The sequence below is a fragment of the Tauraco erythrolophus genome, chromosome 7, assembly GCF_009769465.1.
Source record: "Tauraco erythrolophus isolate bTauEry1 chromosome 7, bTauEry1.pri, whole genome shotgun sequence".
NCBI classification, from domain to species: domain Eukaryota; kingdom Metazoa; phylum Chordata; class Aves; order Musophagiformes; family Musophagidae; genus Tauraco; species Tauraco erythrolophus.
In genome coordinates, this window is record NC_141471.1 from 47,579,699 (window position 1) to 47,603,017 (window position 23,319).

General features: G+C 42.8%; 1 protein-coding gene across 1 annotated transcript in view; it reads left to right on the top strand.

The window, feature by feature from the left end:
* Nucleotides 1-18,227: 18,227 nt before the first annotated feature.
* The window catches only part of SH3BP5 (SH3 domain binding protein 5), a 51,540-nt gene continuing 46,448 nt past the window's right edge, over nt 18,228-23,319 (top strand). Inside the window, exons 1-2 of the mRNA XM_086614613.1 lie at nt 18,228-18,308; nt 20,475-20,537. Of these exons, the coding sequence (XP_086470739.1) occupies nt 18,228-18,308; nt 20,475-20,537 (144 nt within the window). The remainder of the gene's footprint in view (nt 18,309-20,474; nt 20,538-23,319) is intronic.

The following is a 23,319-nucleotide window of genomic DNA, read 5'->3' on the forward strand; positions in this document are numbered from 1 at the left end:
CATGGAGTATACTCCTTAGAGAGGCAGGAGGCAAAAAAAAGTGATGAAAGAATTTGAGAGTGTGTTCACAGATCAGTAATACTTATAACACAGCATCAAACAGAGGCAATCCAACATTCCCATAATTCACAGCCTTAGTAAAGTTCTCCTTGCCTTGAGGCTGAATTTTAGGAAAAGACAGGCTGATTCATTACACTGGGAGTCATGAAATCAATAGAGGAGCTAACAGAATGGCTGCCCATTTGCTCATTGTTGTGGGAGAGGGCAAAAACACAGAATTATTCACTTCATATATGAACCAAAAGAAATTTAATAGCATTTAGGAAGAGAACATTTTTCCATGATGTATAAGAAAAATGCTTTAAGATGTCCACATATTTTTCTTAAGCCGAGTGCACAAGCAAAGTTCTAAAAGATGCTCCTGACCTAAAACCAGTGCATGCATGTATTCAAATCTCCTGCATTCCTGTGGCACTGCTTTCTCAGTTTGAAGCTAAACTGTGGGACTTGGACCTGCATGCTGACGCCCAAATGACTGAATGTTGGGGTAAGCTTATGTGTTTATGCTTATGGATTTTCCCTCTTCTCTCTTGAAGTCCTAGCTTTCACTGGAAAGGAGCATAGCTGTGTGGGCAGGGAGAGAGTCAGAAGGACCTCCGTTGGCACTCTCGTGTGGCTGTATTATGCAGCATACTAGTCCTGATTGCCTTAAGTTGCCATTTAAAATTTCTGCCTTAAGTTGCCATTTGAAATTTCTTGGCACTTGAAGGATTTCCCTGGAAAATGCAAAGGACAATAAATGGTAAGAGGAGCAAAGGTTTATACAGAGAGCTGCTTTGGCAGCATGGATCTCCTTCTCTCACAAACAATGGTGAGATAGAGGTTTTATTAACTGACTTCTGTCAGAGTGATCAGGCCCATGCAGTGTGTGGATGCTGATGGGCACCAGCTGTGCACAGCTGGGAAGGGAAGGAGTGATGCACCTTTTGGGAGGGCCCTATCTTACACAGGGCTGTGCGGTGGCAACCCACAGACTGTGTGAGGCAGCTTGGCTCAGGGTGATTTCTGAACCAGGAAATTGAGCCTATAAGCAAGTCACCTCCTATCCAGCCCTCTTCACGTGCTTTTCCACTCCAGGATTTAGTTGCCTCTTGTCTTATTTATCATTTACAGAAGACAAGCTCTGGCAAAAGCAGTGCTGCTTCCATGGGTCTCAGTTCCAGCTGTGCCTCATTTGCAAAGAAGATTGCTGGAGGAAATTGCTCTACACCCAACATGAGGTTAATTGCTCCTTATTATATCTTTATATTATATCCTTCAGCATTTCTTTGCTTTTTCTTCTAATTTCTCCTTTTTCTATTAAGCACTAACAAAATGTTGACAATTCAGATCATTTTTCTCTCATGAGCAGTAACAGCCTTCTCTGGCTCCTCATTACTCTGACTAGTGAGTTCAAACAGTTTCGTGTCATTCTTCACATACAGCTATGCAGAGTATGTCATCCAACCCCTTCCCTTCAGCCGTTTGTTCCCATCTCAGCAAGCTCTTAGGCTACTAAAGATCGTAAACTGCATTAATTGGTCTGTGAGCCTACATGTAATGCAGCCTGGTTTGTAAGGCTGCACAGAAAAAGGAAACCTCATTCATTGTAAGCTTATGTTCTAACTTCTTTCAGCCAAGTGATGCTTGCAGACATTTGTGCAAAGAAAGCACCTGTTCTCTGTAGAGCCAGGGCCAGTGCCTATTTCCCAATTTTGGGTCATGTTCCCATCAGAAAGTAGAGGTGAGAAGAAGAGCAGCCCAGCTGAAGACAGGAAGTGAGAGATTTGAGATAAGCTTCAGCCATTTCGCAGAACAGAGGAGAAGCCTGTTTGAATTATTGGCTCTGATATGTATGAGAAAAGGCACTCAAGCTGGTGGGCTTCTGCTTTGGTTCCAAAACCCAAAAGTTACGAGATCTTGCAACCACCAGGGAAGCATGAGTAGAGCTAATTATTACTTAGGGAGTTGCTTCAGGTGAGAATCCTTACTATAACATGAACACAGACAAAAGTCAGCAGTGGTGCAAGACAACATAAGTGCTACTGCTAGCTGTGCTCTAAGCAGTTGGCTTTGTTCCCAAGAGTTACCTGGCCAGTGGGATTGACACTGGCCAGGTAACTCTTGCCTAACTAACTTAAAGCTGGCTAGCAAATGGATCGTAGTGCCTTACACACACAAAATCTATTTGGAGAAACTGAAATAGCAGCTCGTGTTTCTTGAGGCAGAGGAGGATTAAGCAGGAGAGAGTGGTGAGCCAGGCTCCCAAGGAGATGCGTATCGCTGAGCTTGTGCACCTAGAATAGCCAGGGCTAACTGGCTGCCAACTGTACTGCCCTGCAAGGAGCTGGAGATGGGAGGAAATGCTGTGTTATGCAGCCCTGAAGGATCTATTTGGCCCCTCTCACAGAGTGTTAAGGACATGAGAAAAGGACCAGAGAGAAGAAGGCTCTGGTTTCCTTGAGGCTGGAGTTTCTTGGCTGTGTTTGCTTGTTTTCAGCTCTGTTGCTCTGTGTGCTCTTGGGCAGGCATGTAGCCTGGATGTCAGACCAGGCTGAGAACTGCAGGCAGTCAGAGGTGACTCCGCTCCTCTTGTTTTCACAAGCATCTCTAGCTGGCTTGTGAGGTTCAAGCTCTTAGTCAGTATAAATAGTGAGGATTGCTCACTCAACAAGACTTGGCTTTAGCTCTCAAGAAAGCTTTCATTGTCATGCCCTGAGTTCCTCAGATCCCTAAAAAAACCGAGGTTGTTCAGCTGGCCTTAAAGTAGGGAACAAATGCAGTACAAGAAGGATAAACACCCACTTCGGACACTATGAGAAGAGAAAACAAGCAAGGAATGTGGAAATAAGGTTTTGCATGCAACCTCAGCTCTCTATTCTACGCTGTCTTCCCAATGTGCAGTCCACTTTCATAATTATCCTTTTTCTTTTTCACTGGAGTCCTGGTTCAGACTGTTGTGTTACAAATTCAGTTCTCATTACCAGAAGTGGAATCTCAGTTCCTAGTCCTGTGAGTTACAGACCTTGAAACTACAGCATAAACGACACAGTGAGACCCCCAAAACGAGGCTGTACAGTAAGTCTATTTTAAGCCATTTTGTGGGGAGGAAGAGGATTCGATGTATGAGGCTGGCTATACCATGCAGAAGCTGCAGAATTTCCTTCCCCACCTGCAGTTCTTGTAGATGAAGAGATGGGAAATTTACCATGTTACCTGGAGTTGATGGGGGAAACCTAGTTAGGATTTCTTGTTTTAAAAACTGCTGGACTTTTTGTATTTTAGGAGTAATATTTCGCCAAACTCAGCCATGTTTAATATATGTCCCTCTTCAGTGCTTGTAGTTTTTAAAGGTATAGTCTTAGATATAATGCGCATAAAATATATCGTGGATACTGCAGACAAGAATGCATGCGTGTAATGGCTGTTAGTGTTGGCAGGATAGCAATCTAAGTCAGTAGGTGTGTTAGAAACACCTAGAAGAGAGACCTGCTCATCTGAGAAACCACACAGGACTGTAGACTCGAAAGCAGACCATATGGCAGATAAAAGCAATCAGTGTCTTTTGAACTTCTTGCTGACTTTTTATTGCTTGTCAGTCTATGTGTAAAACAGCTATGAGACCCTTTTAATACATCTTTTGGAAGGAAGAGTAGTTTTAAACTCTAATTTTATTTCTTTCTCTGCATTTATTTTTTCCCTTCAGGGTGTACAGGTGTTTCTTTGCCGTTTCTGTGCATGCTCATATCGCAATCTTCCATGTCAGTGCTCGAGGCAGGGGTGGCAACAGCAGCCTGGCTCTGTGTCAGGCTGTGGCAAGCACAGGAGGAGGTATCTGGCAGATCATACACGTGTTCTCTACCTCTGTTTTGAAACAGGCAGTGGGATAGCTCTAACCAACAGTCCTCCAGTTAGACAGTGTGAATTTGTGAAAATATCAATTTAAACTGCCTGGCTGAAAACTATGATTTAGTAGAAAAGTATTTCAGTGCACTTACTAAATTATTTCAATGTAAAGAATTCTCGCAGTTTTAAGAATAACCTTTCTTTAGATAGCTTAAAAAACCTGCTACTGTTCCTTTTCTACTTTTTTCAAAAATAATACAGCTTTCTTAGAGAAAGTGTTTCTATTTTTCTACTGAATAGAAGAATCGATGTTCTTTGTTGTGAAATCAGACTGTAAATATATAACTCCTGAAAGCTTAGCGTTTACCTCTTGCATGAGAAAACAAATTCAGGTCAGGAGTCCAAATGTCAAAGTTTTCTTTATGTGCATTTATCTTACGTTTTAAAGATTAGAATTGTGGAGAAGTAGGGGGAATTGGACTAATAATATTCCAGAGGAGATTTCTGAGCTCTTGAGTTTGGCGTTCATCACCAATGTCCAAGTTCCTAAAATTTTGCTTATTTTTAAGCCATTTATTTACTTTGTCAGTAGTTGAATTATCATGAAATTAGGCAACATGTTAGCCACACATCTGTTTAATTAGAGTGGTTCCATCAAAGTCAAATTATAGTAATTTTTAAGATCAGATCCTGTAAGTGAAGTCTGTAGTATCTGTTTTCATTAGGATAAAAAGCAGCACTTTTTTTTTGAAGAGGAATTGATCTGACTCCACACACTTGGATACTAATTAGGAACAAATTTTAGCTGTAAAAGCACAAGGAAGAGCTGGTGGAAGGTTGTACATCTCTTTAAAAAGGAACTGAAATAATACCCTTTATACAGTCATGTTAATCTTACTGTATGAGTCACAGAATATACAACATCTTGAACTCCTGCTTTTGGGTGTGGGGAAGGTGCATTGGAAAACAAGCCATAGCTGATGAAAGGGTGCTGTGCTGCTCTGCTTCAGCAATGACGTACTGTTAAGTATTAATGCAAAGCATTTCTTGTAGATGGTGTGATATGCAGAATTTTTGTACTTGTTTATGTATTTTTAGTAGAGAGCCTGTTTCCTCCCAAAATAGCTGCAGTTATTGTAAACCTGTGTAAATAGTATCAGTAGCTTAAAAGGAGCTTAGAAAGATGTTGCTGTTTCCCATAGGGGTATAAGGTCAGATCCGTCTTGCACATTCTGCATGAGACTGAGGTATTTGAGTCTTAGGTGTGCTCTGCTGTGTTGCCTTCATCTCCAGCCTTGTGTGTGGCTGCAGTGCAGGAGAGGCTGTCTGTAATTTTACAGTGCAACTGGGTTTTAGAGCCAATGGACTTGTTGCTAGAAGGTGATTTTCTATCAGTAGTTTTCTACCGTGGCCCTTCCTCCATCCTGCAGGTGGGAGCCAACCTTGTGCCCTGCCGTGGGATGCAACCGGCGAAGCATTGCACGTTGGACTGAAAGAAGATGGGAAAGGTCTTCACCTTCGTGCCCATGGGCTCAGACAGGCAAGCAAGCTATAGCATGTGAGTGGCTCTGCAGCAATTGTTTGTGGGCATACTCCTGTCCTTGGGGAAGCTCAGGGGAAATTGAGCTAACTTTGCCCTTGTTCTGAGTGTTTTTGTTTATACAAAGAGGGTTGTACTACATTATATCATGATTTTTGCATGTAGGCAAGTCATAACTAGACTCCTTGCTTCTGTATCATAACATTGTCCCTGCTGTCAACAAGGCTATAGGTGATCCTTCCTCTCCATAAGTGACCTGAAGGAGGTTGCTCTGCACCCTCCCCCTTTGGGGCTCTTCTGGCCGCTCTCCCCCCAGCTCTGTTGGACTGGCTCTTGAACTCAGTGGAGCTCTGCTAACGTATGTGAGTGATGCATATGATCCATTATTGTTAGTGTTCCCGGGGGGTCATATACATCCAGATGATGTTGCTATAGGCAGGGGATAAGAAGCCACAGTTTTGGTCTTAATCTGTGTCTTTGTAATGCTATGGTGGAGAGAAAAGGTGAAGCAGCATCTTGCCTCCTCTCACTTCTGCTAGTATTTACTCATGGATGTGACAAGCTGTCATTTTCTAGTTTGTGTGAAAAGTGACACTTAATTTCCCTTCCCCCCATTGCAACCTTGCCAATGTATTTGCTGCATGCAGATATAGATTTGTGTTCATTTCCCTAGCAGATGTCACAGTGATTCAGTGCAAAATCTGCCTGGGGACATGACTATAATTGAACTGTTCTCCAGGAAGGGTAGATGAATGCATTGGTATTTTCTGCTTCTGTTACAATAGTAGAGCTTTGTATTTCAGGTCTGTGATTCAAAGTTTTAACTTCCCAGTTTGCACAAGAAGGAGGCAATGTGTGCAACTGTTTTAAGCACTTCAGAAATTCTGTAGGACCAAATATAAATGATGAAAGTATCTGATCCTAAAAAATAAGTTAGGTCTATGTCGATTTCTATGATAGGACTCTGAACATCCAGGCAGTGGCATACAGTGCAAGCTGCTATTTCTAAGGTGTTCTAGGCAAGGCTGGATGAGATGTACGGATGTACCAATGTGGAGTTGAGATGATGTTTCCTGCGCATTACCTAAAGGTGTTTAGGAACAGGCTTTATATTCAGTGCCATGGTGAAGTGACAATTGTTTGATATTGAGATGCAAGAAAGTGTCTATGAGTAGAACTTAAATACTACTGCTACTTAAAGTAAGGTTTAATTAAATGCAGGCTCCTATTACTCAGAATTTTACTGAGAATGCTTATTTCCTTTCTTTCACTTCTGCATCCAATTTATATGGCAAAATCATTCTCTGCTGAGGAAGTAGCTCAAGAAGTTTTGGCATGCTTTTAATGACAACCCAGAGGCACTGCTTCCCTCTTCAGAATACAAGTTAGATGTATAGCTGTAGCAAAATAATACAGGACCCAAATTTAAAAAGAATAAAAGGCAATTATTAGCTGCTCACATGGCTGCTGCTATGCTATGGTTTGATAGCTGTATAATCGATGTGTGTGGCTGTGATATGCAGTCTGTAGTTTATATGCATGTTGATGCCTATATATTCTTTCAGGAGTTCCCAACTGCCTGCTATTTTCTGTCATTACAAGTGGATGCTTACATAGTAGTGTGTCTCCAGCTGGCTCTTGACCAAGCCTTCTCAGAGCTTGTGGAAATACCCCTCCTTTAATGAAGTTAGTATTAGTGGAGGTTGCCACCTTCAACCATTTTGACGTCCTTGGCACAAAGGAAATGCTGTTTCCTGCCTCTGGAGGATTAGATAGCATTAAAGCTGCTCTGTGAAGATTAGCACACTACTGGGTGGTTGTGTTTTCTCCGCTTCCCCCCCTTGAAGGAATCATTGCTCCAAAGGGTTGCCTGCAAGGGGAGAGCTGCACTGCAGGCTGCTTGACATCTGCTTTGTTCCTTTCACTCTCTCTGCAAAACGCCTGCATCTGAAAATCAATTTTATCTCCTACTGTTTGGAGAGGGTGTCCCTGTTCTTGCATCCGCGCATCTCTGGCGCTGTGTGGCGGCAGTTGGAGGACTGATTGCGCCACTGCAGCTATTGTTACACTGGGACTCCCTCCCAGTCCTGCTTGCTGGGACTGGGAAGCAGTGTTGATGCCAGACTGAGCTAGAGCGACTTCTGTCCCTGTATGTCAGGACTGCATCTGCACCATTGACAGTTTTCCCAGTTTGCTTGGGAAATCTCAGAGAGAAGCCTCTGGGTCCCTAGGATGTTGAACACACTGAACCCTTTCTTGTGATGGTGACCAAAGAGGCAGATCTATCTTCTTTCTGCTAGGCTTGCTCGTGAGAAGATCTGTGTGTCAAACATTCTCAGAATATTTTGCAATTCGTGGATCCATGTCCAAACAAGGGCTGGATGATCCTGACACCTGGCAAACACAAACCTCTTCAACTACCTTCCTCCTTGTCTGCATTTTGGCTGGTGACCGCACTGAGCCATTCAGTCCATTCACTGAAATGGTCCTGGCAACAAGTCACGTAGGCATCTTTTCCTTTCCTAGACACAGTGCCTGAACACCTCTTTTTCACAAAAAGCAGTGTGAAAAGTTTAGATAAATGAAGGTACCCTTTCAGATCAAATTTCAGACCTGTAAAATCCCACTGTCCTACCCAGATCCTGCCCCAAGTATTCGTCATGCCTCCCAGTTCCCAGGGAATTCAGATACTTCGCATCACAGGAGAGCTGCGTGTGCCTTGGTAGCTAGTCAGAAGTCTTGGAGCAGGGGTGTATGTGTGTCTTCTGGTCCTAGCAGCTTGCTTGCAGCAAGTTGCCCTGTGGGAGGGCAGGAAATGAAAAGATAGAAGAAAACTGGGGGGAAAGGCCAAAGGGGCTAAAAGAGAGGCTCAGGGGTCACATTTTAGATCAGAGGAACATAGTCCCCAGTGTGGTGTGATTTGTGTTCATCTGTATGTTAATGAAGGACAATCTGTCAGGCTCCCAGTGGTCCTCTTGGGCAGGGTTTTCCGGAGGGCTGAAGCATGCTCCCTTATCTCTTCCTGCTGTTGTGGAGCTTGCTCCTGGGATAAGCACTGCCTGTTACAGTTGGGAAATGGCCTGCCTGTTCATTTGAGCTGGAAAAGTGTTGTTCCAATATAGTCATTGGCTGAGAATAAGGGAAATGTCACCTTACCTCCTTGTGTCAACAGAACAAGGAAAACAAAACAATGAATGGTCTTTTGGGATGAAATGGAGCAGCTTTTGAATCCAGTCATTTGAAGCAATTGTTACTTGGCACATAACAATCCTATGTACCCCCCACTCCGGAGGTCTAGAGGCCATTGGAGGTCTAGAAGGTATTTAAAAAAAAAAAAAAAAAAAAAGGAAAAAAAAAGATAATTTCCTGACTGTTGGGTGGGTTGCAGGGACTCCCAAGGTGAAATGCTTCACTTCTGCCCCTACAAACTCATATTCCGTGGGATTGTAAAACTGCCCACATACTGGAGAGATTTCAGTGGAGCAGAAGTTGTAGCACCATATGTTAGTCTTCTCTAGGCTTAAGCATATTTTCTGTGGCAAAAGAGACTGGTCTGGTCTGGGGATGATTAGCATACTCCAGGTGGTACTGCAAGAATTCTCCAGTCTCTACAACAGGCAAGGAAACACATCACCAAGTGGGAGTTAAAATGATGCAGCTGAATCATTTGGACAAACACTGGTGTTGAACCATAGGTTTCCTGGCCTTGGAAACAGTTTTTTTTTTCTGATATATTAATATTTTTAAGTCTACATCTGGAACTTGTCTGCACCTGCTGGTGAAGGAGAAAAATCAGAAGCAGTTCAGCTGATAGTGAGATCAGAGTGCATGGTGCAGGTATCTGTAATCTAGTAACTGTAAAGGTTTGATCTTGCGCATTCACAGATCTTCAGTTGATGGAGATCTGAACCATTTAACGTCACAAAACTTTCACCTCCTGCTCCTGCATATCTATGCTGTACTTTCCAGACATAATTTCAGTTCGTAGAAGGTGTAAGGATATTCCCTAATCCTCAGAAGTCCCCAAAGCAGTAGGCAGTTTTGGTTTCACCTTTTTTTTGCAGAACCTACACTGTGTCTTCTTGGTGTTGCCTCTGTTCCTCCCCAGGTCTCTGAGGCAGCTCTAGCAGCCTCTGCTTTGTGCTTGCCTTGTCGGTGTGGCTGAGGGACCTGTGGGGAAGAGCTGATGAGGGATGGGATGGCTGAAGGTCAGCCTGAGGATTAGTGTCTAGTCTGGGTTGCAATGCTGAGAGAGCGCTACTGGGACTGTGTTTTGGTGCTGGAAAGCTGAAGTGTGGGGAAGTGAATGAGGGATGGGGTGAAACAGAGAAACGAGAGGAAAAATTTCAGCCAGGGAGAGTGAACAGCAAATTCTGCCTCTGGGAGAGGGATTTCTAGCATGTAAAGTTAGGGAGGTCAGAAAAAGGAAAAAAAAAAAAAGAAAGCCAAAGTCAAATGAAGGAAAGGAGGGAAGCAATGGGTTAAATTATATTTGAGATGGTAGAAAGATGGGGGAGATATTAAGACTGTGGAAAAGAAGAGGCTGAGCCTGTATAGTGAGGGAGAAGTAGGGATAATAGAGCTGAGGAGTGGGGAGCAGAGGTGAGAGGGAGAGCCTCTATCTGCATTGCAATCCAAAAGGGTTTTTTCAGCTCTTGAAGATGCGAGGCGCTTGGTCCGATACTGCTGGCAGCACGGTTGTGGCAGCAAGGCTTCATAACCTGCCCTGTGTGGCTGACTTTGGACTGGGGCAGGTTTCACCGTGTCGGTGCTGCTCTGGGCTGCTGGTGGGCACCAAGGCGGAGGTGCGGGGATGTGGCTCTGCAACAACACGCCCCTGCAGATGGTGGCATGGGGGAAGGCAGGAGAGGGAATGCAGATCATCGCTAGTTCTTGTTCTGATATACAAAGTCGGGTGCTAAAACAGACTCCACTTCACTCCTACACACAATGTGCTCAATCGCTTGATTTTTATGTAATGGGAAGCACTGAAGAGTGTGATTCTGTCAGGTAGTGGGTGGAGGGCAGAAAATCTTGCTATTAATGGTAGGAGAGGGGCGAAAGGGGCTTTGTACACAGGAAGCATCTCACCTTTACAAAGCTGAGATGGATTTTTTTTTTAATTTGAATATTTTAAAGGCTTGTGGATTTCCATAGATATCTGAAAGAAGACACTTGAAGTGTGGACACTTAGGATCTTGCAGGCATCAAACTCGAATTTGTTAAACTGACAATTTTTTCTGTATCTAGATACTTGATAAGCTCATCTTTTCTGGCACAAGGAAAATTAGGCTATAACGGGCCTGGAAAGGAAACTAAAGAGGAGGGTAGAAAAAACATTTCCTGTTTCCCTTGTCACTGCTTATGGGTCAGCCAAATGTAGTTAGGAAGCAAAGAGACCATGCAAAGACCTTTCTTAATACCTTGCTAGTTAGGCTTGGCTGTGGAAGGGTCTGTCCCCATCTCTGTGCTTGCCAGCTGTTTCTCTCGGTTGCCAGTCTGCTTTCACAACTCAGAGGCAGGAGTTCCCCTTTAGTTGCCAGCCCATCTTTTGTTTCTCTAGATGCAGACCAGTGTTCTGCCTTTTCCCTTTGCACTTGAGCTATCATGATGATAATGGGGTTCCAAATCTTTCTGTACCTACCTGATCTACTCAGCCCCTGTTCGAAAGCTCGTTTTGAATAAGTGTCCCTGATCCTCTGGGCCATACTTGTGCTTCAAATGTCTGTCCTATTCCCCTTTATTTAATCAGTTAGCACCTGTAAGAAATGGGATTTGTGCAGGAAACCAAAGGGAAAGCTTCCCTGGATAGCTGATACTTAAAGAAATTCTCTGAGATCCTCTGATGAAGGTTGTTCTGAAGGCTCAAAGTGTTAATATTGTGTGCTCAACAGCTTAAAATAGGATATGGGTGAATTTCCTGTCTGATAGCAAGACTAGTAAGAAGCAAAGTCTGTGGTCAGGGAGCTTTCAGTGGTCACCAGGTTGCTTTTGCAGAGAGCTGTGCTCCAACCTACACACATGGGGTAGCTGTGCTCTGTAGGATATGCCTCACTGGCGGCAGGAAAGTGTGGGTGAACAGTGTCACAAAGCACCTCTCGGGAGCATTGCCCGTGACCTGGAGGCATAAGGAGCCCCTTTTCTCGAGAGCTGAAAAAACTGCTCTGTGCTGAGTGCGTGGAGTAGCCGTTGTGTGTGAGGGAAGGGTTGTGGCAACTGCTACCTTTGGATAACCGTTCGTGGCTCTCACCAAAGTACAATGGACGCAGCAATACCCTGAACCAGACCCACAGGAGCTTCACTACCTGGAGTTCCTTGTTTGTCATTACATTTCCATGGTGCTGTGTCGCAGGGACTCCTGCCTTCATCTATCAGTGTTGCTCTTGGTATCATCAGCAGTGTGAACTGGTGGCAAGAGACTAATGAGGGGATTTTATCCTTTAAATTCACCAGTGAGAAACCTACTAATACCATCACTAAATAGCCACAAATATGGAACCAGTCTGAACATTAAGCAAAGGACTGAAAAAATGAGATGTATTCTTGCACATGGCTAATGTTATTTGGGAATTAGAGGTGGTTCTTTGAATAAATGTTTTAAATATGGTTTGCACAGGTGTCTAAGCATAAAGAATAAAAGATGAGGGTGAGTGTCTTTGTACTGAATAGCAATGATGTGTCTGCACCACTGCAGAAGCGTTGCTGAATTGTCAGGCTAGATAGAAGAGAATGGCACTTGCATCTCATTTTGGCTCCCACAAAGCAACACCTCTGTCTAAGGCCTTATTTTGAGTACAGACTACCACCTTTGCATTTGATTCTGCTCCCATTGCAGCTGATAGGAGACTACTTATCAAGAAAAGCAGACAGCGGGACTGGGAACCTGGGTGGGTACATTCAACTTAAAAGGGTGCAGTATAGGGTTTTTCCCTGTTCAAGTATCGAGCCCTGTAAAAGGGATCTTCCTTATCATTCAACAGCAGATCTGAGGAAGAGTCCCATATTACTCTGTTATTTCCTAAATCTCCAAAAGCAGCACACTATATTTTGGCCAGATGAGCAGCTGGACGGCTCTGTTCCTCTGCAGATGTAGTGTTGTTGTACTGGTGGTTTCCAGTGGGAAATTCCATCCACCACCCGCCTTGCCAAAAGACAGCTAGAAGAAGGAGAAGATAAGTCCTGTGATGATGGTGGTTCTTTCCCAGTGAAACAATAAGAAGCAGGGAAATCCATCAAGCTGTTGGTCATGCAATTATATATAATAGTATGTGTGCGTGTGTGTATATATATATGTACATTAAAACTATGTTGCACTCATACTATCTGTATAAATAGGCTTCAGAATAATAAGAAAAGTAGCTCATGTGATATACGTGTATATCTAGTAGAAATTGGCCCAGCAGGTAATTTTGCTAATAATCCTTGTATTTAGTTTTTATGAAAGATATTAAGATTAGTGTGGCTAGAAAATAGATTGCACCTCTTCAAATAAGCCTCCTTTCTTTGTAGCCTTGTGAAGCCTAGAGGGTATTTTTAATCATCCTTAAATAGTGCTTGTTAAAAAGATGTGAATTTAAAGAGTAATTTGGGATGTAGCTTTTTCTTTAAATACATTCCTTGTAGGTGGGGAAATCTGCAATTATTTGTACCATAGATGCTCAAGCTCCATTAATGTGTCTTTGTGTGCATCGTTTGTATGCAAGTTCATAAGGTGATAGCATCTTACAAACTGATGTAAAAAAGATAATTGATTTTTAGCGCTTCCAAAAAATGCAGAGCACAAGCATGCCCCAACCATTGTGAGTATGGAAGCGTGAAAATTTGCTTGAGAAATAAGTCAGAGGCAGTTTTGATGCTGACCATTTCTTAAGTGTTTAATACCTTGCGTGTGTATCCAGGGAATTTGAAATCTTCAATACATGCAGCGCATATCTTCAAAAAATGTATGCGCTCAGCCTCTTATCAAAGATTAAGATACGGAAGACAAGATCTTCAAATGCACTGTGACTGTGGGCGAGATACTACTTAATGTTTAAAAATGTTTCGAACGTGTGCAATGTACTTCTGAAAACCAGGAAAGCATCTGGGGTTTGAACGTTGCTGGAGCAATGTCTTTGCTGCAGTTTGGAAGAGGGAGATGGTGGCTTTGCTTTTAAATGAGGCATGCCCTGAGCTGAGCTAAACTAATTTCTGGTGTAACATTTGAAAAGTCAGTGTAGTAAACTGGTCTTCAGGATTACTTCAGTTAAGAAATTACTTGAAGGATTTTATGCCCATAAATGTATTTTGGAGACCATGTTTTACATGCTTTTTTCCCTCCTTAGAATTTGAGTGTTTATACTTCTGTGTTTGTTTGATGGTAAGTTATTTAAAACCAAATTGCAGCAGTGCCTCAATATTTGAGACCAATTGGAAGTTAGCCTCTAGCACCATAATCAATGAAAGCAGAAGAATTTTTCAGAGCAGAACTATTTCTCGAGTCCCCTTGAGGAGGGAGGCAGTATTGTGTAAGCAAGGCTCTGTCTCTCCGGCTCTTTTCTCCACAAAGGTTTCCATGAACTGCAAATGTATCTTCAGTAATCAAATGTGCGTTAATTAGTCCTGAACTCCGCTCAATATGCTATCAGTGTTCAAAAAGAGGAGGTACTTGTTTCTGAGGAAGGAATTGCAAATGTAATTTGTATTTTAGGCCCTTGCCTGTAGTGCTTGGGCAGAAGCAAGCTTTGAGGGCAAGTATGAGCAGAAATTTGAATATAAGATGAGATTTGGAAAAAAAACCAACCCTTCCTTAAAATCCATTCAGAATCTACTGTTATCAAATATATGTAAAATTACGCTGTCCGTTTACTTTGATTTTTTTCCCCCTCTAAATTAACTACAGTCATTAGTATGTTTCCCCAAGCGGTTCTTCACTGATGCACACTTTTTCCCAGCTGATTTTATTTAAAATGCAACTTCTAGTTCCCCAATGCCTATTCAGAGATGTAATACATAATTGACGAACTATCTTCCAGAACAAGGGAGAGAATTCCTCTCTGTACTCCTCCCTCAAAGTACAGACATTTCCCTCTTTCCCCTGCCACATGCTGCCTGTACACTGAGGATTTCCTTGGGACCAAAAATTGAGGTTATCTAGCAACTTCCCCCAAAAGTAAGACTGTAGCAGTGCTCTTGGCCAGAGCGTCACCCTTGCCCAGGAGTTTCTGTGCTCCAGGATCTGGTGCTAATGATAAGGTTTGTACCCCAAATGCCTGCTGTCATGTCATGACAGAGAGGAGTTGACTGGTGCGATTAAATTGATTGTTGAAGTAACTTGGATGATGGCTCTTCCTGCACTGATATCTCTCCTTGTGCTTTTTGGGCGAGTTGTACCATCTCCAGCACAGCTTGTGTCAAGCTGCAGCCCAGCCCGGCAGGTCTGGCCTAATTCTCTGCTGCAGCCACTCTGGAATCCCATTAGTGAAAGAGCAAGCTGTTTCTTCCTGCCTCAACTTTGCAGTGCTTTGTTCAAATATTGAATGCTCGGGACCAGGGTTTTGAAATATTGATACAGAAGAAAGCACAGGCTGTCTTGGTCAAGCCTTGCGCAGGCTTTACTCAGCGCACGTGAGACCTGTGGGGGAAGCGAAAAGGTCAGCATGACGGGCTTGTTGGGAGTGGGGTGGGGTTGGGGAGGTGTCTGGCTTTTAACAGATCATGGAGGAGAGATTTGCTGAGATGAGATCACTCAGGACTCGGCACATGTAATACCCAAATGCCATCATCCACAGTTGACTTCTTGCACTGTATTGACTTAAGCGGAGTGTGAAGCCTGCCTACGTGCTGTGCGGGATTGTTCCTTGGATACTCCCCGGGCTCTGCTGCTCTTTGCATGTGACAGCAGTTTCAGCCAAAACTATTTCACAGGGAAGAGAAAAAACTAAGCATGCAAATAATATTCTTGAGTCTTCTGTTGATCTTCATGTGTACTGAATATTCTCCCTTTCCCTTTTATAGAATCATACAATCTTAGAATGCTTAGGGTTGGAAGGAACCTTAAAGATCATCTAGTTCCAACCCCCCACCTTCCCCTAGATCAAGTTGCTTAAAGCCTCATCCACCCTGGCCTTGAACATCTCCAGGGATGGGGCATCCACAACTCCTCTGGGCAACCTGTTCTAGTGTTTCACCACCCTCATTGTAAAAATTTCTTCTTTATCTCTAATCAAGATCTCCTCTCTTTCAGTTTAAATCCATTGCCCCTTGTCCTACCACTATATGCCCTTGTAAAAAGTCCCTCTCCAGCTTTCCTGTAGGACCCCTTTAAGTACTGGAAGGCTGCTATAAGATCACCCTGGAGCCTTCTCTTCTCCAGACTGAACAGCCCCAACTCTCTCAGCCTGTCTTCATAGCAGAGGTGCTCCAGCCCTCAGATCATCTTTGTGGCCCTCCTCTGGAATTTTCTGTCTATTTTCTCCCTTAGGGTCACTTTTCTGTTTATGCCTTAGTGATGACAAACGTATGATCTGTGCATTCTTCAGCAACTTTTAAAATATACATTTTTCCACTGTATTGATTTGATATAGAACGATCTCAGTGACCCTAGGGATCTGTGTGAGATTTTGGAGCCATGGGAAAAGGGGCCTGTGAATTCATACTGTCTCTTGCACAGAGCTGAGCTCTGCAGGCAGCTCTCCCAACATGCTAATCCCACCATACGACTGAGGAAAGAAACAGCTTGCTCTGCCTTGATGGTAGCAGATTGATGAATTTGGCTGGAGGTTTTTTGAGCTGTGACAGTCACGGGGACTGTCATGGTGGCAACGGAAGAACAGAGTCCTCGCCCAAACATTATGAATCCCTTGTGGAGAGCATGGTTTGTGCAGGAGTGTTTCCACACCCCGTGCAGCAGGCAGTGCTTTGCGTGACATTGCCGTGGGTCAGACTGCGTAGGTTTTGGAGAAACGTGGCCGAGCTACAGTAGCTGTTTTACGTAGCCTTGTTTTCTAGAAGTGTAAGAGAGAACAGTGGGATTGCCAGCATTAACTCTTCCATATGCTGCTTCGTTTTCTGTGCTCTTTTAGCATGATGAGAACTTTGGATGTTTGACCACTGCAGTCTTGGCATGAGCCACAGCCCAGCAGGCATGAGAGACACTAGGGCCCTGGGAACCTCTGGCTGTGTGTACACATTGAATTCCCTTAATGGACAGCAGTAAAACAATTGGCTTTGGCAGATGTTTCCCCCCCCCCCCCCCCTTTTTTCTTCTTTACATGGTTTCTATTTTCAAATGCTTGTGCCACTGTCTTCTTCCTCTCTTTTTTTTTTTTTTCCCCAGTTGCTTTACAGTTTTTGGAAGCGCTTGAATGCTTTTCTTTTACCTCCTTTTTGACCTTAGGAACGTGAATTTTTGTCTTCTTTTACTTTGCTGAGATTTTTTTTTCATCTTCAGTCTCTCAAAGGAAGCTTCTTCACCATGTCTTAAGGACTGTTTTTTTTAATTCTATTTTTTTTTTTTTGTTATCTTTTGAGGAGTATTCTAACAGAAACGAGGTTAAATCAAAAGAGGTACTTTTAAGGTGGAGATACGTTCCCCATCTGTTGGAAATTACTTGTTACCCACCTAGAGGGAGTGAGGAAGCAGTTGAGTGTGGTTGGTGTGATTTGAGGAAGGGCTTTGGCTCAGCCAGTTGCTGGTACTTGCCTTGTGTTCCTTATGTGGGTAGCCTGGCCCATGTGCTCTGGTGGGACTGTCTTCTCTATGTCTTGAGGAGGGAAAAGACAAACCACAATATTTTTCCTTTTCAATGATGAGGGAACATGCTGTTAATGTCTCTCTAGGGTTGCTGTGAGAAGGGAAGAGAAAGTAATTGTCTAAAATGTTATTTCTTTGCTGTAGCCCACAGAAGAAGTTTCAGCCATGCCCAGGGCAAGTGAGATGAAGAGGCGCTGGAGCCCATCCCTGCTGGTATGCGGCTCATCAGAAGGGTCACGCGCTCTTTTCCCATTAGTGTTTGGGTGCCAGTTTGGGCACTGCCCCCTTGATTAAGGACACCCTAATCTGAAGTGCTCTGCTACCCAGGAGCCATGCGTGTACATCGTATCAGCGCTTCTTGCAAGAAGTTCCTTTTTACTGACAACAAAAGGACATGTCTTTAATATGTCTTTTTCTGCTGCATCCAGTAGGTACAATAGTGGCTTGCTCAGCTGCCACACAATAGAAATCTGGGTTTCATTTGAATTTCCAAGGTTGTTGAAAGTGCCTTTATTATCTTCTCCCTTTCTCTCCACTTTTCTTCTCCATAGACATGTCAGCCTCCAGCAAAGCCTGAAAAAGAGGAAAGAAGAAAAGAGGGGGGAAAAAATTAAAAAAAAAAAAAAAGAAAAAACCTATGCCAAGGTATCGTTAGCATTTCCCTCTACTCGAAACTATTCATTTTGGTTTTGTGCACTGCAGTTGTGTGCTCTTGGTCTGCCCGGCGGCGAGGATGGCAGGGCGAGCACCGAGCACGGCAAAACACAAGCGTTAACACAAAAAAAAACCCCAAAACAAAACAAACAAACAAAAAAAAAAGGGGGTGGGGAGAGGAAGAGGGAAGGTGGGTTAAAAAAAAAGAGGAAATCCCGCAATTTTGCGGTCGTTTCTTCCTTGCAGTGCGAAGGCACAAAGAGACGGGGGGGGCGCTGTGGGGAGGGAGGGAGGGGTTCCCCTCCGAGCCGGGGCGGGGACGCGCCGCCGGAGCGGGAGCCGGAGCCGGAGCCGGAGCAGGAGCCGGAGCAGGCAGCGGCGGAGCGGGAGCCGCGGGCAGGCGCCGCCATCGCCATGGAGCCAGGGGGCCGGCGCGGCCGCGCCGCCGAGGAGGGCCCGCACCCCGAGGAGGAGGAGGTGGATCCCCGCATCCAGGTGAGGGGCGCCGCGCCTTGCCGGCCTCTCCGGGGGGCGTGTGTGTGTGAATTTTAACATTTATTTTAGAATGTGTAGGATTTATATAGTAATGATTGTGATGATTGGCTTTTATTTTTATCTTTGTTGCTTTTTAATGCGTATGTACATACATATACGTACATGCATCTACACACACACACGCGCATATATATATATATATGTGTGTGTATAGATATACATTTGCCCGTGCCGGGTGGCGGTGCGGAGTAGCCCCGGGTGTCTCGGCGCCCGCCGGGTGCGGGGGGAAGCGGCCCCGGGGCCACCCAGCCTTTTGTTACCCCGCGGCTCCGGGCAGCGCGCTGCGCCGGGCTCTGCTGGCCGTCCTTCCTTCTCCTGCTGAAATCCCCCTCCCCTTTTATTTTTGACCATGACAGCGTGACCTTGCTCGTGAAACAGGGCTGATGCTGGGAAATTTGTAAATGGGAGAAGACATATATTTTTTTTAAAGTTATTTTGATTTGTTTAAAAAAGGAGCTTTAGTGGAAGATGGTGTTTCCTCTCTATGAATGCCTTCTGAAATGCTTTTTATTCTTGCATCGTTTCTAAACAAAGCTCTTCTCCCCAAAATCGTGTCTTGACCAATTGCCTGGTGCAAACTTCACCACGCTATGGTCCCTGAAATGAAACGTATTTTTAGGTCTCTGCAGATTTATGGCTTTTGCCTCCAGCGTTGCTGGGACCGTTCGTCATGAGTGAACATAAGCATGTGTGTACATTGCTGAGAGGATGGATCCTTGGCATAGGGCCCTGCTTGCTGTAATTGTCATTCTTTTCTCCATCGTGAGCGTTTCTTTTCCAGGGCCGAGCAGAGCAATTGCAAAATTCAGAAAACATGGTTACACAGAGTGAGGCCCTCAGCCAAAAGCTAGCCTGTTACTGCCCTGATTCTGAGAAGCTGAGGTCTGCTAGCGCCTATTGATCTAATTTTGGCCTTAGATTCCTCAGCTTACAACATGTTTCGACATAGTGATTTTTAAGTTGTTGGTGAAACAGTGTTGAGTTTTCTGTTTGGTTGAAAAAACAGGCTGCTGTGTCTGCCTCTGTGAAACCCGTATCCTTCTTAGCCTTACAGTAAAAGGCAACTAGGTAATTTCTGTGTAAATGTCTGTTTCATAAAACATGGGTTGGAAATACGTGTCTTCCAAATCCTAGGAGCTGGAAATGAAATGTGACCTCTGAGGATAAGAGAACTAAACTGTTGTAATTAATTCCTTTCTGATTGTAACCAGAGTCATTCTTGTAATCTAGTGGGAAATTGCTCAAGTGACAATCAATTTACAGTGTTCGGTTTATACAGCTAAACATGTCAAGGCGGATTCTGTTACACTAGCTGAAAATTAAATAACGTCTGAGTTAGAGAACACTCCAGTTGAAATCGTAGGATCTCACATGGAGTAACATGTTGCTCAAATAAAGACAACTTTTGGAGTCTGCTTGTGAGAGTTGCTTTTCATGGTAAGAGAGTTGTTAAGAATGAGCTTTGTTTTTACAATAACTTAATTCATGCCAACACCACCTCTAGTAAATATTTATTCAAGGGATTTAACACCTTTGTTTTTGCTGTTAAGAGATCAAAATGTTGGCACGAAGGCAGACTAAGTAAACATAATCATATGTCCCATTGACTGGTTGTGTTATAAAATGAATTGCCATAACCCAGAGTAAAATGCCCCTCGTGCTGCAAGATATGTTTCTTATCAATGCTGTGCTTTCACTGTATGTCTCCTGTGATAGTACTATGCTAATTAGTATTATGCTAATCCTTTTGGGGAGTGTGTGTATGTATCTCACTGGAAACTAGCAGTTACTGACTATATTGATTAAGAAGACAGAACTTACTATACCTTATGTTTATTTTTAATAGTGAGGAATAAGCCAGAACAGGAAATGTACTGCCTTAAAATAAAACTGTAGAGCTACTCTGATTATTTTTTGTGTAAGTAGCAAAATAGAAGACAGTGGCAAAGTTATTCTAAATGTCTCGAGGTTTCTTCTTTTCATTGAATTTGTAAGCCACAGCCCTTGTGAGCTTTTAGTGGGGATGCTGAATGAGCCTTCTCAGACACTTTTTTCCCTTGATTCCTTAATACGTGTTTGACTTTTTCTTGGTTTCTTTCCTTCTAGGGGGAGCTGGAAAAACTAAATCAATCTACTGATGATATCAATCGCAGAGAGACAGAGCTGGAGGTACCAAATTCATCCTTGCATTTTCCTTTTGTACATGTTGGATTTTGTGAGCAACAGAACAGTATTTTTGAGTAGATTCCCTCCTGAATTGTGCCATCCTGAATGGTAATTTGGCAGCAAGAGTCTGGTGATGATTATTTTTTTTTTTTAAAGGTGTGAATTGAGCTAACAGCTGGAACAGAAAGGGAGAAGGTAGAGGGATGCTGACAGTCTAAAACCCCTATGTGGAGAACCCCACCCCCAACTGCCAAACCCTATTTTTAGATTTTGAAACTAAACTTAAACAAGTTCTGTTTTTACAAGTCACTGTTTTGGGTTTGTGTTCTTGTGATTATAGACAGTGAAAGTTTATTTGGTTAAGAGGTCTTTGCCATACAATTACCTGCCATGATCTCCTCGGTGGCTATTTTTTTTGGCTTGTTAGTTTTGCCTTTTTTTGTCATTGCTTTCTGAGTAAGGAAAGTAATGAAGAAAAGTTGAAGGAGAAGTCTTCCTAGCTGGAAACAGGGGTTTTCTTGGACACTAAAAGATCTAATAGAAAGTTCTGAAGAAATTGTTCCTAACACCTCAAATTTGAGCTTCAGCTACTTGGTAATTATTCTGGAAGGCTCAGCATTATTGATTTAATAACAAATCAAGACAAACAGTTCTCCTTGTGTGTCTAAATTTTCTTTTGTTAACTGCAAAACAAAGATGATAAAGCCAGTAGAAGTGTAAGATGAACATGCTGCTAAAGGAAAACTGGCATAAAATACTGCTTTACATCCTAAATAATTTTGATAACTTTACAATATTTTCAATACTCTTATCAAAACATGCTGAGATTGCAGTGATGAACGTACTCTAAAAGTATGTCTATAGATTTCTGTTCTGCATCTTCAAAATGTCGAAGTCTGCATTGATTTTTTTTTTTTTCTTGTATGCATGTTTGCATGAGATGAGTATCTAGAGCATGGGGTGGTTCCTGGTAGTATTCTAAAATATTGGAGTATCTACTATGTGAACCAAACAGAATATAGGGTTATGGACTTCTTTGGAAACAAAGCAGCCTTGTCATGCAGCTATTTTCTTCTCCCTATTTGTTTGCATTTTCTGCGTTTTGTGGCATGTAAATCATTAATTTATTGGCAGATAAACTTAGTGGAATTGGGGACTATTTGTTATGCAAAATTAAACTACATTTCAGCTGTGAAAACTGTTCAGTGTCACTAGCTTGATTTAAATTTTATGAGTGAACGTTAAAAATCAGTATGCTAGTCTTCAACAGTACCAATTAAATGGACTTCAGGACTAACTCTTTATATACATATATTGAAAAAGAAAGTAATTCTATATATCTTTTCAGTCTCCTTATTTCATGCTGAGATACTGAAATTGAAAGATGATGCTATGGATAGTTGCCTGGATTTCATTAATCTTGTCATAACCTTGCACTGAGGACATATTATGAAGAAGATAGAACAGTAATAATAATGCAAATGAATACTCATGAAATAAGTCCCAATGACTTAAGATGGGATTTTACTGCTTGATTAAAATTATTCATGTGTTCAAGTGTTTGTAGAGCTTGGAGATTTGTAGCTACTGTGTGTGTGATGTGCTGAGCTCTAAAGGCCGAAAGGCTCCTGGATGTATCATTGTGAATAAAAGAGCAGTGTTTCCACATTAGCTTGATCTTACATTGTTCCTTATTTTGCTTAGTCTAAGAAATACTAGGTGTCAGGTAATGCAGAGAATGATTATATGATGCTTCCTACCTCTGTGTCATTAAATGTTTACTGCAAGTCTGTCTGTAGTACTTACTGTAAGCAGTGTTTGATGGAATTAAGTTGAAATATCAACAGTATGCTTCCATGTTTCCTCTTCACTTTTCATCCAAAAATCTTGCTGGATTGAAGCCAGTGTGTGGTATCATGCAACTGCGTAATTTTTAATCTGGAAAGATTTCCATTACTTTTGATCTGCTTAAATTTTGAGGACGAATGTAGTTGGATGATGTAAGCAGGGCTTAATTTATATACGTTTTGATAAATGCATTTTAAATGGACTTAACACCTTTCTAGAGGAAAGATATTAAAAACCCCCACACACTTGTGGTTAGAAGAAAATCCCTGCATTCATACTCTGGACAAGAAAAGAAAGCTTTGCCAAGCAGCGTTATAGGATAAATCCAGAGTTCAGAAGGGGGAGTTTGGAACTGAGATCATTCAGCTTCAAAGACTTCCAAAGTCCTTGAACGCTGCTGAAAACGTGGGCTTCTGGGAGAGCCATGCAAAGTTTGCCTTTGAAGATTTGCTGTTTTGGCTGCTATTAGCTGCTTTGGGTCCCTCTTGCTCTGCCTTCCTAGTTTGCGGTGTTGCTGCTATTGCAAGGTGTTTCATTAAAAGAAAGATGTGGGTTTTTTTTTGAACCAATAGAGTAATATTTATCCTATTCTTCTATTATTATTTTCTTCATCTTTTCAATATCTGATCATAGTTGAGTTTAATGGGAACATAGGCAGTATCATTAGGCTATTTACAGCACGAGATGCTGATTGCCAGCTTCCCGTAGCATTACTTTGTGGTCCATACATTCCCACTATTGAATTTTTTCCTGGAGTAGTCTGGAAAAGCAGTGGGAGCATATGAGTAGAAGGTATATTTCTTTGAAGGAAGTCCAGAAAAAGACACTCATGTTTTTCTGACTTGATGTACTTGCTGATAAGCAGGAAGAGTAACCTTGTGGCATCTAAGTACTGTGAGTCTCTTCTGGACTTCCTGTAGCTTTGCACGAGTTTCTC